General features: G+C 46.4%; 1 protein-coding gene across 5 annotated transcripts in view; it reads left to right on the top strand.

Moving 5' to 3' along the window:
* Window positions 1-14,606, top strand: part of CYFIP2 (cytoplasmic FMR1 interacting protein 2) — a 148,993-nt gene extending 134,387 nt beyond the window's left edge. For 4 of the 5 annotated variants that reach the window (XM_021076692.1, XM_021076696.1, XM_021076693.1 and 1 more), the window contains 3 exons: window positions 6,831-7,069; window positions 8,844-8,991; window positions 11,669-12,654. In XM_021076692.1, the coding sequence (XP_020932351.1) occupies window positions 6,831-7,069; window positions 8,844-8,991; window positions 11,669-11,836 (555 nt within the window). In that variant the 3' untranslated portion in view covers window positions 11,837-12,654. Of the gene's footprint in view, window positions 1-6,830; window positions 7,070-8,843; window positions 8,992-11,668 lie in introns of all 5 variants that reach the window. The other variant, XM_021076694.1, reaches the window with a different exon arrangement.

Below are 14,898 nucleotides of genomic sequence, written 5' to 3'. Positions count from 1 at the left end.
CCCTGCACTTTTACAAACCTGTACCTGTAGGTGGAGTAAAGCAGGACCCCTGACTTCAGAGAACTCACAGACCATGCAGGCAGTTGGGAAAGAAGAGACACAAGGGGCAAGGGAGGTAACAAAAAGCACATGCCCCCTCCTTTCAAGTCGATTCAGGCAATCTGCACAGTTGGGGGAGGGGGCGTGTCAGGGGACGGATTCAGGAAGATGAGAACAGGGCGGCATCATAGTGAGACAAGCCAGGCTGCTTGGTTTTGTTGGCCAAAACCAACTGTTCAAAAGGTTTAGGATTAAATCCCCTCTTGGACTTGCGTCCCTGCAGCCCTTGGTCCTCTGTCCTGTTACCACAAAAGCTTAGGAGTCAGGATTCTCGCCCTGCCCTCCGCTGAGGGCGGAAGGCAGACTCCCCTCTGGAAAGACGCGGCAAGTGTCGGGCCCGGGGCAGAGTCTGGCCTACCCAGGTGTCACGCTGATGAACAGCCCCAGCCAGACCCCCACAGGCCACCCACCTCCTCCTGAAAACCGTGACTAAAGGTTTAATGACATGCAGGTTCTTTAGTCACCACAGAGAGAATTTAGATACTGTGGAATATGCACATTTTCTATTTTGGCCTGCCGGGCTGAACGCAGGAGATCCTCTAAAAATTGCCTTTTAGGGAGAAATCCCCCAAGCCAGCGACATATAAATGTGTCTGCTCCTCCGCTGGTGTCATCCCACAAGAATCTGGCCTCTCGCACCCAGGACTTGGCATGTGTTTCCACTTAGAAGGCCATGAATTCCTTCCCTGTTCTGGGATACGCCATTTCCTTGGGACTGATAGAAATCTCAATTTGTCAAAGGCTGATATTCAACAAACAAAACCCTAGACATTCTGCCGCAGAGGAAATGCCAGTTTTATAAGTCTCCCAGCCCTCAAGAAATAGTCTAAACTTTAATCCTCCTGTAGACCAAGGGGAAAACACACACACACACACACACACACACACACACACACACACATGAACTTGCAAGCTAGTTGGGTTTGGGGAACTCATATAGCATCTAGGTCAAGGACAGGGAAATTCTATACGTTGAAGGTCAGGGTTTAACTGTATTGCTTAACTTGCATTTGTTCCTGGACAAAGTGAGGGGCCTGGTTGACTGCCTAGGGCTACCATGGAAAGAAATGTCTGCTGGAGAGTCGAAGGACTCCTTATCCCAGCTTTACCCAGAATTGTTGCATCGTCTGGTGCTAGACCTTTAATATTTTCGGTCTTTGTTGTTCCATCTATAAAATGGGCAGATAACTGTTTTGCCTCCTTAGCTGAACTGTCTTGTGCGATCATTATGATAAATACGTGAAAAACGTCTGAAACCTAGAAAGGATTATGTAAAGAGCAAGCATAGAGAGAACACTGCTCTACAAAGTATTTAAAAGGTAATCAGAGTACTCCATGCAGAAATCTGTTTCCACGTGTTTTCACAGAGGCTTTTTCTCTGCCCTTGTTAACTCAGAAAAGAATGGCAGAAAGAGAAAAAAAAAAAAAAAAAAAGTCCTGCTGAGGGGAACAGAAATGAGTCAAGTTGATGTTAAACACATATAGACACGCGGGGTATATATTTAACACCAAGTCACCAACTGGGGGTCTCTGCAACAATCGTTAATGCAGTTTTTCAGAGCAGAAAGAAAATCATATCAAACGTAAAAAGGACATGGAAGAAAACACACAACCTAAGAAATATAAATGCCACCTAACATAAGAAAAATTGTTCTGCCTCACCATTGATCGATGAAATATAAACGAGTAAAGTACACCTGTACGTCTCTCAAGTTGGCAAAGAACTTTTTTTTAGGAGTTCCGTCGTGGCTCAGAAACTAATCTGGCTAGCATCCATGAGGACATATGTTCGATCCCTGGCCTAGCTCAGTGGGTTAAGGATCCAGCATTGCCATGAGCTGTGGTGTAAGTCATAGACGCAGCTCGGATCTGGTGTTGCTGTGACTGTGGCGTAGGCCTTTGGCTACAGCTGTGGGTTTGGCCCTAAAAAGACAAAAAAAAACCCAAAAACCTTTTTTTAATTTATATATGTCTTATTTTATTGATGGCTGTTTATACTTAAGAAGCTCTTTCCTGGAGTTCCCATCGTGGCGCAGTGGTTAACGAATCCGACTAGGAACCATGAGGTTGCTGGTTCGGTCCCTGCCCTTGCTCAGTGGGTTAAGGATCCGGCGTTGCTGTGAGCTGTGGTGTGGGTTGCAGACATGGCTCGGATCCCGCGTTGCTGTGGCTCTGGCATAGGCCGGTGGCTACAGCTCCGATTCGACCCCTAGCCTGGGAACCTCCATATGCCGCGGGAGCGGCCCAAGAAATAGCAAAAAAAAAAAAAAAAAAAGAAGCTCTTTCCTACCATTGCCAAACATGAATGAATGTACATCAGAATCACCTGGAAGGCTGTTAAAACACAGATTGCATCTTCCTAGAGTTTCTGATTCATTAGGTCTAGGGTGGGAGCCAGAAATTTGCATATCTAGCACAGTCACACAGGTGATCCTGATGCTGCTGGTCTGGGGTCCCACTTTGAGAACCACTAATCTAGCTGACAAAGAACTTTGTTTTGTTTTTTTGCTTTTTAGGGCCACACCTGCGGTATATGGAGGTTCCCATGCTAGGTGTCAAATTGGAGCTATAGCTGCTGGCCTGCAGCACAGCCATAGCAACACCAGATCTGAACCACATCTGTGACCTGCAACACACTCACACATCCTTAACCCACTGAGCGAGGCCAAGGATCCAACCCACAACCTCATGGTTCCTAGTCAGATTTGTTTCCAATGCACCATGACAGGAACTCCAAGAACTTTCTTTCTTGCTTTTTTTTTTTTTTTTTCCCGGTTTTGTTTTGTCTTTTTGCCATTTCTTGGGCCGCTCCCACGGCATATGGAGGTTCCCAGGCTAGGGGTCTTAATCGGAGCTGTAGCCTCCCGTCTATACCAGAGCCACAGCAACGCGGGATCCAAGCTGCGTCTGCCACGTACACCACAGCCCATGGCAACGCCGGATCCTTAACCCACTGAGCAAGGGCAAGGACCGAACCCGCAACCTCATGGTTCCTAGTCAGATTTGTTAACCACTGCGCCACGACAGGAACTCCCTAAGAACTTTCTTAATGGTAATAGAATACCAGTAAAGACACAAGGAACAGACTTGGCACAGGTAGGTGTACAGTGGTTCAGCTTTCCTTGGAACCATGGAGCAAAAGTCTTTTAAAACATTGTGAACCAACTATAATAGAAAAACTAAAAATCTTAAAAAAAAAAATCTATTCATATTCTTTGACTGAAAAGTTCTACTTCTAGGACTTTAAGAAAATAACCAGAGTTTAGTTCAAAAGTGTTATATAAAAGGATAATCACTTATGAATTGTCTATATAATGATGAAAAGGTGTGAATAATTTAAAATAACAAAGAATTGAAGACTAAATAAATGATGGCCTATCGGTGGCCATTTTATGTAGCCATTAAGAAAATGTGTTACTGGGAGTTCCCTGGTGGCTCAGTGGATTAAGGATCCAGCGCTATCACTGCTGTAACTTCAGGCTTGTTCCCTGGCCCAGTAACTTCCGCATGCCATGGACGTGGCTAAAAACAAAGAGAAAAACCCATGTTACTAAAAATATTGAAGGAAACAGCTTCTTATAGTAATGATATCTTAAGAGAAAAAATATAGTATGGTGCAAATGTTAAAATAAATACATGTACACATTCATATACGTAAACACAAATCATCAGTATTTTGAGAAAGCTCATCTCTGTATAATGGGATTTATGGGAGATTTTTATTATAACATTTTTACACTTTTTTTCCAGATTTTTTTTGTGGTTCATAGGAGAAGCCACAAAGGTAAATACTTTTCCAGGAAAGGGACAAAGCTCCTAACCATTTCAGCAAGGCCTTTTGGTTTGCTGTAGTTGAGAGGTCACCAGAGTTCAAAGTCTATCTGCAGACAAAATAAAATACAAAAAAGAAAAATGTTGGAAACTTTAAATGAGATAAAAGTAAATTGAATAGCCTAAAATACAGACTTTCAGAACAGTTTCATGGTTTTGTTTATTTCTAGAGAACTAAATAACTAAGGTGAATAATAAGAGTATCGAATTATGTTGGTAATCTAAACAAGTATGGGATGATTTCACCTGAAAACTAGTTAAATACACAGAGCAATGACTTTCTTTTTGCAATGAACTTAAAAAATAAAATAAAAACACTGGAAGAAATAAATACATAGTAAAATGCCAAAAAAAAAAAAAAAAAAAGTCTATCTGCAGATGTATAAACCCTGTCACTGATGTTTTTGAGATTCTCCTGCAATTGTCAGGCCCTGAAGACTGACTCAGGCTCACTAAATGCACACGAGATTAACTAGTAAATCCGAATTCACTGTATTAGTTTATGAAGGAGAATATTCATGACTTGAAAACAAATACTCGGTTTTTTGTTTGTTTCGTCTTTCTAGGGTCCCACCTACAGCATATGGAAGTTCCCAGGCTAGGGGTCAAATAGGAGCTATAGCTGCCAGCCTACACCACAGCCACAGCAACACCAGATCCAAGCTGCATCTGCAGCCTATGCTGCAGCTCATAGCAATGCCAGATCCTTGAATGCACTGAGCAAGTCCAGGGATCGAACCCGTGTCCTTATGGATACTAGTCAGGTTCATTACCACTGAGCCACTATCAGAATTCCCAAATATGGGTTTTTTATGTACTGAGCATTTTCACTGAACCAGGCACGCTTTTTCTAAGGTAGGGCGCCTCAACAGGGTCCACATACCACCCTAGAGAGGTGAGAACAGAGTCAAACCCTAGGGTCAGGGTTTTTTTTACAGGAGCCATTTCCAGTTAACTGTGGCAGTTTCTCTGCTCTACAGTTTTCCACGCCACCAGAATCAAGATGTGAATGAGAGTTCCCTCTCCTTCATATTCGAAACACATGTCAAAATCTTCTTCCCCAATTCATGTTTTTTTTTGAAGAAGTCCTAGACTTCTTTCAGCTTATAGTTGTCATGGCAACTACACTCCTGGCCCACATTCCCAGCAGGCTCCAGCATTGGTGCTTCCTGATTTATTTCCCTGCATGGATTAATTTGAGACTGCCCTCTTTCTAGACTTTGCAGGGTGGGAGACTTTAGGCAGGCTCCATCCAGCCACAGGGTCCAGTGAGGCCTCTGGGGAGCCCGCCTTCTGGGGCAGAGATCCCGTAAATGCCCTGAGGGTCTCTCAGCCCTCTTTAGCTTTGTTCCTAGATTTGGAGCTCTTACTTTGACCTTAGATATTGGTATCTATTATCTTTGCACCTGGCTTTGAGAGCTCTACCCCCAGACTTATTTTTTTTCTCTTTTGAGGGTTGCACCCAAGATGTATGGAAGTTCCCAGGTTAAGGGTTGAACTGGAGCTGCAGATGCCAGCCTACACCACAGCCACAGCAATGTGGGAACTGAGCTTCATCTGCCACCTACACCACAGATCATGGCAACGCCGGATCCTTAACCCACTGAGTGAAGCCAGGGATCAAACCTGCATCCTCATGGATGATGCTAGTCGGGTTCGTTACCACTGAGCCATGTCGGCAACTCCCACCTATATATTTCTTAGACCTGCAGACAGTGATGCGTATGAAGTACTAGACTAGCCAGCTGATGATTAGAGATGCAATAACTAGAAGCCAAAGGCAAAGCCAGTTTAAATTATTAATAGAGATTGTTAGCAGTGGTCAGAGGAGGTCTAATTTGAAGAAATAATTCTGTAAAGTCAGTGGCTAATTTTAAAGAGTGACATGTGCTCATGGCAGCACCTTCAACTCTACAAAAGTATTTGTAGTAAGAAGTGAAAACCGCACCTACTTTTCCAAGCCTGTCTGTTCCCACAGCTGGTGTTAATCTTCTAAAATGTTTTACACTCGCACCCCCACCCACTTAGTTGTGTCTGTCTGTAAGATTGTGGGTTATTGATGCCTTTTTGTTTGTTTGTTTGTTTGTTTGTTTTTTAGGGCTGCACCCACAGCTTATGGAGGTTCCCAGGCTAGGGGTCCAATGGGAGCTATAGCCGCTGGTCACAGCCACACCAGATCAGAGCCATGTCTGCAACCTACACCACAGCTCATGGCAACATTGGATCCTTAACCCCCTGAGCAAGGCCAGGGATCGAACCCAAATCTTCATGGTTACTAGTCAGATTTATTTCCGCTGCACCATGACGGGAGCTCCTGTTGATGCCTTTCTAATAGGATCATAGTATATGTCCTTTCTTGCAACCTACTCTATTCACTTAACAATTTAACCCACAGGTCTAGTCTACCAGGATTCAGATCCCCACTTTTCCCCTCACAGACTGCCTCTCTGAACTTCAGTGTCTTCTCTAGTAGAATGGAGATAATAACAGGACCTGTTCATGGGGTTTACATGAGGAGTAAATAAAGTCAGCAGTTAAAGGCATAGGACAGGGCCTGGTGTATCACACAGCCTGCACTAGTGACAACAGCACTGTGGAAGCAGTCATACTAGTAGGCTACCTACCGTCTTTTCAAGGCTACCTACCTAGCATTTCATTATATGGGTGGATTAAAATTTTTTTAACTATTGCTCTATCGATAGCGCCTAGATTTGACTTACCACCAGACGCCCCTGTGATTACACTCAGGTTTATGATGTTAGTGTCCTGCTCTAGGGAAGACCTCGGTTCTGGTGAAGGAATTCCAGGTGCAGCCAGCTCCGGGGTTTGGGACTCTCGGGTGAGAGGTGGACAGTGGGGTCTGAGACGTGACTCGAAGGTTTATGTACCCCTGTTCCCAGCAAATCGCCATCGCTCGGGAGGGCGACCTGCTGACCAAGGAGCGGCTGTGCTGCGGGCTGTCCATGTTCGAGGTCATCCTGACCCGCATCCGGAGCTACCTGCAGGACCCCATCTGGCGGGGCCCGCCGCCCACCAACGGCGTCATGCACGTCGACGAGTGTGTGGAGTTCCACCGGCTCTGGAGCGCCATGCAGTTTGTCTACTGCATCCCCGTGGGGACCAATGAGTTCACAGCCGAGTGAGTGTCCCCTGGGAAGGCAGCGCACCCCCATCCTGCCCATCCTCCCATGAGCCACCAGGCCCAGAACTCAGCCAGAAAGGAGGGCGGGGGCAGGGCCTTCTAGCAGTGGCTTTTGAGCACCTGCTACATGTCCGTCCAGGTGGCAGGTGCTGGACATACACCAGCACTGAGCCACTGTAGGTGGTTCCTGGCTTCATGGGGTTTTCAGGGCCAAGAGGAGACAAGAAAATAAATGGAAGGTGCATCGAATGAGGCCACTGGGCGGCGAGGGCAGGAAGCACAACAGATGCCCAAGAAGAGAGATGAGTGGATTACAGGAACTTCATTCATAGACAAGAACAGAGCTGGAACCTTGCTTGTAGGATTCAGGTCTTAGAGGGAGAAGGGGACCTCCTGGGAAAGGCTCCAAGTGGTGGGAGGCAGAGATGGAGCGTGTGCAGGCGTGTGCACAGCGGGGCCTTCGGCCTCTTAAGGCCCATCTTCCCAGGACGTGGAGTGACCACTGGGAGCTCTGGGAAGGGTTTGGCATTAAGATCTCACGGCCCCGTCACCCGCATGACAGAACTCCAGGGGTCACAGACAGAGGAGGGCTTTCCTGGCAGAAGCCAGGCCCCGCCTTGCTCATGAGGCCTCTGCTCCTGACAGAGCCTTTGAGAGGAACCCAGTCCTGTCCTCAGAGAAGACAGAAGCAGAGCCCCATTCTCCCGTCACTCAGCCAACTACAGAGCAAGAGCAGAGGGTGAAGAAGGCAGCCACCAGCTCTAGAGAAAATGCCTGGGGGGCCAGAGAGGCCTCCCTGAGGAAGTGGTGCTGGGAATGAGATGGGAAGGCTGTTTCCAGAGCAACTGCACTTTCAGCCACAGCAGGGGGGAAGCTGGGGAGCCTTCCTGTTGGGCTGTGGCTACTGCCTGAGGTCAAGAAAGCTGGCCAACAAGTGCCGTGTGGCCTCCCAAATCGCCCACATTGCTGTTGAGAGCTGGAGGTATGCAGGCTGAGCTTTACCAGACCCAAGAGGACTTGCACCCCGCTCCCCACCCCAACCAGCAGCATCTGCTCATGCACCCACCATGCCACCCACAACCCCGTCCCTGCCCTCTCAGTCTACACTGGCTGGTTGGCCTCCTGGTTTGAAACAGCCCTTCCCCTTACCTGTGTTCCTCTGATTCCTTTCCAGAGCCAAGGCAGAGCCTCATTAGAGTTCTAATTGGCTGCATAAATCATTAAAGGCTGGTTGGATTGTTTGTTTGTTTGTTTGTTTGTTTGTTTAGGGCCACACCAGCAGCACATGGAAATTCCTAAGCCAGGGGTCGAATCAGAGCTGTAGCTGCCAGCCTACGCCATAGCCATATCAACACTAGATCCGAACAGTGTCTGCGACCTATACCCACAGTTCATGGCAACACTGGATCCTTAACCCACTCAGCAAGGCCAGGGATCAAACCTGAGTCCTCATGGATGCCAGTTGGGCTTGTTACTGCCGAGCTTCAGCAGGGACTCCCAGATTTTTTTTTTTCTTTTTTTTTTTTTACTGTAAATTTGTCTTCTCTGAAGCTGAGTTTTTGTGCATCAGTGGGATGACAAACTGACACCTCTTTGTGGTTAGAAGGGCTTAAATATAGCCACAATCTCAAGAACAAATGAATCTGCGCTCACAGCTTCCTTGTACCCATTTTACAGATTCACAGACAGGCAGGCTTGCTAGCTGTACTGCTGGTCCACTCCCCTCCCCTCCCCTGCTTTTCACTCCAGCTGCTTCCTCTCCCGCTCCCAGGCAGTGTTTTGGAGATGGTCTGAACTGGGCTGGCTGCTCCATCATCGTCCTGCTGGGCCAGCAGCGTCGCTTCGACCTGTTCGACTTCTGTTACCACCTGCTGAAAGTGCAGAGGCAGGACGGGAAGGATGAAATCATTAAGAATGTGGTAAGCAGCTCATGGCTGGGGCCTGGGAGATGGGGCCAGGTCTGACAAGCAGGCTTTTATCTCCTGAGGAGGGTGTGCTGTTTAAGGAGGCCAACTCCCCACAGCGCAGGGGAGAATGAGGACACTCAGCCGCTGGTGACCTTCTCATGGGAAGCCGTGAGTCACTGGCTCATAACCCACTGGGATGAATCAGATCACCCCTGCAGGGCAGGGCCGGCCTCCAGACCTGAGACACACCTTCTCTGTGCCAGTCAGACGGTGCTAATGCGGGTTCTTCATCTGTACAAGCTGTGCACGCACAGGGATAGGATAAGCACAGTTGTGGGGTGAGCAGGGCTACTGTGGGAGCCTCAGGAAGGGCCGTCTAAACCAGGCCAAGGAGGGCCTCAGAGGGTTCTCCATAGACGTGATGCTTGAGTGGAGTCCAGAATGACCAGGAAAAAAGGGGGAGTTCTCTTGTGGCGCAGCAGGTTAAGGTTCCAGCATTGTCACAGCAGCAGCTTGGGCTGCTGCTTTAGCATGGACTCAGTCACCTCCACATGCTGTCGATGCAGCCAAAACAAACAAAAAACTGAACAAAAATGCATAGACTGTGCACTCCAAAAAACCCATTAAAAATAGAGAAATTGGGTCGCAGGATAGGGAGGATGTTATAGATGGAGGGAACAGCTAGAGCAAAGGCACAGAGGCATGAAGGCATTTGACTGGAACAAAGGGAGGGTCTCCAGGGCCAGCTAAGAGGAAACAGGCAGGGGCCACCTCCTAAACGTTTTGTTCATTGCGGTACATTGTACGTAACATAGAATTTGCTGTTTTAGCTATTTTTAAGCATTCAGTAGACTTTAATCATTTTCAAGTGTTTCTTGGATTAATTACACTCATGTTACGCAACCAGTACCACCTCCATCTCCAGAACTTTTCATCTTCCCCAACTGAAACTGTGCCCTGTAAACCCTAAATGCCCGTTCTCCCTCCTCCCAGCCTCTAGGAACCACCCTTCCACTTTCTGTTACTATGAATTTGACTGCTCTAGGTACTTCGTATAAGTGAGATCCTCAGCATAATATGTTCAAGACTCACCATGTTTTGCATGTGTCAGAATTTCCTTCCATCGAAGGCCGAATGGTATTCATTGCATGTGTACACCACATTTTTGTTGATCCATTCATCCATCAGTGGACACTTGCGTTGCTTCCACATTTTGGCTGTTGTGACTAATGCTGCTGTGGTCATGAGTGTACACAGACTCAAGACTCTGCTTCTATTTTATTGCCTTTGGCTTTATGCCTAAAATTGGGATTGATGGATCATACGATAATTCTGCTTTTAGTTTTTGAAGACTGCCTTCCGGTTTTCTATAGTGGCTGCGCTGTTTTACATACCCACCAACAATGCACTAGAGTTCCAGTTGCTCTGTTTCTTCCAAGCACTTGTTGTTTTCTGGGCATTTTTGGAAATAGCCATCTTAATATGTGTGAAGTGGTGTCTCACTGTGGTTTTGATTCACATTTCCTTAACGGTTAGTGATATTAGCATCTTTCTGTGTGCTTATTGGCCGGCTGTTTATCTGCTTTGGAGAAATGTCTTAAGCGGCTTGCTCACTTTTTAATTAGGTTGTTTGGGTTTTTTGCTATTGTTTAATTGCAGGAGTTCTTTCTATCTTCTGGATATTAATCCCTAATCCGATATGTGATTTGAAAATGTTTTCTTTCATTCTGTATGTTGCCTTTTCACTCTGTTGATAGTGTCCCTTGACACAAGTAAGTTTTTAATTTTCGTGTATTTCAATTTAATGTTTGCTTTATTACCCATGCTTGTTTATTAGCCATGCCAGACTCAATGTCATAAAGCTTTTCCTCTATCTTCTCTTCTGTAAGTTTTACAGTTTTTGCTCTTAGGTTTAGGTCTTTAACCCATTTTGAGCTAATATTTTGTATATGGTGTATGTTAATCATCCATCATTCTTCTGAATGTGGCTTCCAGTTTTCCCAGCACCATTTGTTCAAAAGACCATCCTTTTTCCATCGAATGTTGTGGCCACCCTTGTTGGAAATCATTTAACCATATATTTAAATATATATAAGGGTTTATTTCTGGGTTCTCTCTCTCTCTCTCTCTTTTTTTTTTTTTTTTGTTTTTCTTTTTGTTTTTTTTTTTTTCTAGGGCCACACCCATGGCATATGGAGGTTCCCAGGCTAGGGGTCCAATCAGAGCTGCAGCTGCCAGCCTACACCAGAGCCACAGCAATGCCAGATCCGAGCCACATCTGCAACCTACACCACAGCTCACAGCAACGCCGGATCCTTCACCTGCTGAGCGAGGCCAGGGATCAAACCTGCAACCTCATGGTTCCTAGTTGGATTCATTAACCACTGAGCCATGACAGGAACTCCTACTTCAGTTGCTTTGGTCCATATGTGTATCTTCGTGCTAGAACTACGCCGTTTTGATTACTACAGCTTCATGGTAAGTTTTAAAACTCAAAGGGTTTTTATGGCCAAGTTCACATTTCATTGCCAGGCTCTGGGCACCCACAGAAGGCCTCTAAGCAAGAGAGAGACATGATCAATGAAACATCAGGACCCTGAATGCCACCTTCAACTGTATTCTTCCCTTGCTCTTGATTTCTCTGTTCCCTCTTCCCATCCCTAACCTGCACATCCCTGTCCTTCTACAGCCCCTGAAGAAGATGGCAGACAGGATCAGGAAGTACCAGATCTTGAACAATGAGGTTTTTGCCATCCTGAACAAATACATGAAGTCCGTGGAGACGGACAGTTCCACCGTGGAGCACGTGCGCTGCTTCCAGCCACCCATCCACCAGTCTCTGGCCACCACCTGCTAGGCAGAAGGTCCTGCAAACCCCCAACCTGGAGGAGGAGAAGCAGCAGGAGAGGGAAAGTCACGGCCAGCCTGTAACAGGGTCCAGCTGGACAGCGTGCAGGATGGACTTGGAAGCAAACAAGAACCTCCCCAAACACGTCCGCACCCCCGAGGGCTGGGCCTGTGCATGCTCTCCCACGACATCTCCATGGTGGTTTTCCATAGTGTAAATGAAAAAAAAAAGAGAAGAAACAGGGCAATATGTGCTTTTTTTCTTTTTTTCTCTCAGCTGTGTTGAGCCCTAGTTTCACCACTTCTCCATCTCATGGTCCCCACATACATGGTTGCTTCCCAAGATCTCTACCCCAGCTGGCAACCCCTTCCCCAGTGCCCACGGACAACCCCAGGACCGAAGTCTTAGAGATGGAGACAAGCGTGGCCATTCCCTGAGGTGTCAGTCTGGCCTGATGGGCATGCCTCCCGTTCCTAGCATCTTCACGTCCACTGGCTCCCTAACCCCGCTTCCCGGGATGACATCATCTTCTCCTCTGATCATCAGGAATTCAACCACCACTCCTGGACCCAGTATTGAGAGCCATGGTGAACAAGCAATCAGGTTCCTGGTATCGGCATCATGATAGATGGTATTATGGTGTTGGCTTTGGCCTTCCATGGAGTCTCAAAACCACACCCTAACTCCCCTCTAGGGCACTTCTAGAGAGACCGCAGAGATGCATGCACAACTGTATCCCACTGAGTGGAATTGGGGTAGGAAGATGGTCAGGTGTGCTACGTAGAAGCAGTATTTATGAACACAGCCAGGAATTCCATAGTCCAAAACAGGAAGCTGTTAGACCATCCCATCAGCTTGATGGTGAGAGGGTCCTTTTTTCAGTGACCAGCTACTTAGTGAACACCAGGTCACACAGGGCAATAGACACTGGAGCTACAGCTTTGAACAGGCAGGCATGCACTGCCCACAGCTTTAGCCAGCGACCAAATTAGAGGCAACTTGTTAGCACAGAATCTCTCATCAAGGAAAACACAAGAAAGAAAATATTAAGGGGTTATTTTAAACAGCAGCCAGAAACATCTTGGGGTCGTGGAGGTAAGGAGTATAAATTATACTCATTAATGAGCTGTTAACACCAAAATACACCCCAAAGAAGAATCCTAAGCTAGTGAATCTGGATTCCCATCGTCCTAGAAGTGGAAAGATTCTGGGGACCTTTTATCTTTCACTCTCAACTTCTTTGATGTTCCTTAACTTAGGTTTTGAGGTAAGGAGCATATCTCACAGGGGCGTATCCACTTCCACTTCCCAGACTGAACCAAAATTCCTTGCTAACTCTCCCACCAAGCATGGGATACTGTTTAGAAGGACAGAAGCATTTGGGAAGTGAATGTCTCATTACAGAGCATCTCATCATCGAAGGGAATCTGTGATCTTGAGCTTGTGAGAACACATAAAGTGATACAGTTGATATTTCTGCCCCCATCCAGGACGGAAAAGGAAAGAGAGAAGATAGAACTGTAATGATCCCATCCCTCAGGGTACAGGCATGAAAATGGTTACCATTAACCAGATGGTCCATTTTAACCCCACGGCAGGAGCGAAGCAGTATCCGTAGCAAGAGTTTTGTGTTACCCACTCACGCTCACCAGAGAGGAAAGAGGTGAGACTCACCAAGTGTGGTCCAGAGACCACCCACATCTGAACTTCCTGAAATTGGCATGTTTGATGCACAATCCTGGGCCCTACCTCAAACCCATTAATTCTGCATCTCTGGAAGCAGGGCCAAGAAATCTGCACTTGCCACAAACTGAATGATTCTGTTGCACATGGAAGTCTGAGGACCGCTGCTCTAGAGGCCCTGTACTGCTAACCTTGGGCGTTGAGCGCCCTCTGAGCCATGAAAGAAGATATTTGTAGCAAAGGAAAGTGGGTCAGGGTGGGGGGTCAGGGTGGAAGCTGTCAGAGCCTCCTGTCTGGAGCTGGCACTTCCCATTCCACTTTCTCATTTTTCCTTCTTGATGACCATAGATACGTCCCAAAGGCAAAAGTGCAGGGTTACAGCACATGGTACAACTACTCACCTTCAAAACCCACATAAAATTTCTAAGCTCCAGAGCCTTCCGAATCTTCAGTCCTGTCTGGGAATAGTAGCTGACTCATTCCAGATAGATGATTGGCTGTTACGTTTTGGAGATCATTCCAATTCCTTGACAGTTGCTTTGTGGAGATTTGGATCATCCTTTGATGTGATAGCTATTTCACCAACCTCTTCCTCCCATCCTGCATTTGTAACCCTGAACTTGACCCTCTGGGTAGAATCCCATTATACTCAAGAGATTGGATCCCAGTAAATTGAGGTCTTCACCTTCAGGAAAGACATTTCATTTCCCTGGCTCACCAGCAGCATTGATTTATGAGCACCAAACAGTTTTAATATTCCGTCCTTCCTGGTGTTACTGCCCCCCCTTTTGATTTTTTTGTGTATCTAAGAACCAGGAAAAATAAAATCTTAGGTTTTAAAAGGTTAAAAAAAATTCTGTTTCAGAAACTGTCAAATGTACCATATTTGTATTAAGAGTTGTTGGGAATTTTTGTACAATGAATTGACATTTATTTATGGTGACATATTTACGCTTGTGATCAAATAATGATGTTAAATTCTGAAATCATATTTGCTATGCAGCTGAAGATGATATTTTGCTTTGTATTTTGGGGTACCTGTGTTGAGTTGATAAACATTTCCATCTCCATTAAAATTGCTTCCAAACTGGTGAAATGAGTGTCTTAGTCTTGATTCTGGGTCGTAGTCACGTCGTCCTAGTTTCTCTCTGGAGGCCACGTGAAAGCTGATGACTAAGGAAACAACCTGCCTTTTTTTTTTTTTTTTTTTTGGTCCTTTTTTTAGGACTGCACTAGCATATGGTGGTTCCCAGGCTAGGGGTCTGATCGGAGCTACAGCTGCCGGCCTACACCAGAGCCGAGCAACATGGGATCCAAGTTGCATCTGCGACCTACCCCACAGCTCACGGCAATGCCAGATCCTTAACCCACTGAGCAAGGCCAGGGAT

This window comes from Sus scrofa, chromosome 16 (genome assembly GCF_000003025.6).
Source record: "Sus scrofa isolate TJ Tabasco breed Duroc chromosome 16, Sscrofa11.1, whole genome shotgun sequence".
Taxonomy (NCBI): domain Eukaryota; kingdom Metazoa; phylum Chordata; class Mammalia; order Artiodactyla; family Suidae; genus Sus; species Sus scrofa.
This window is presented reverse-complemented; position numbering and strand designations above follow the sequence as displayed.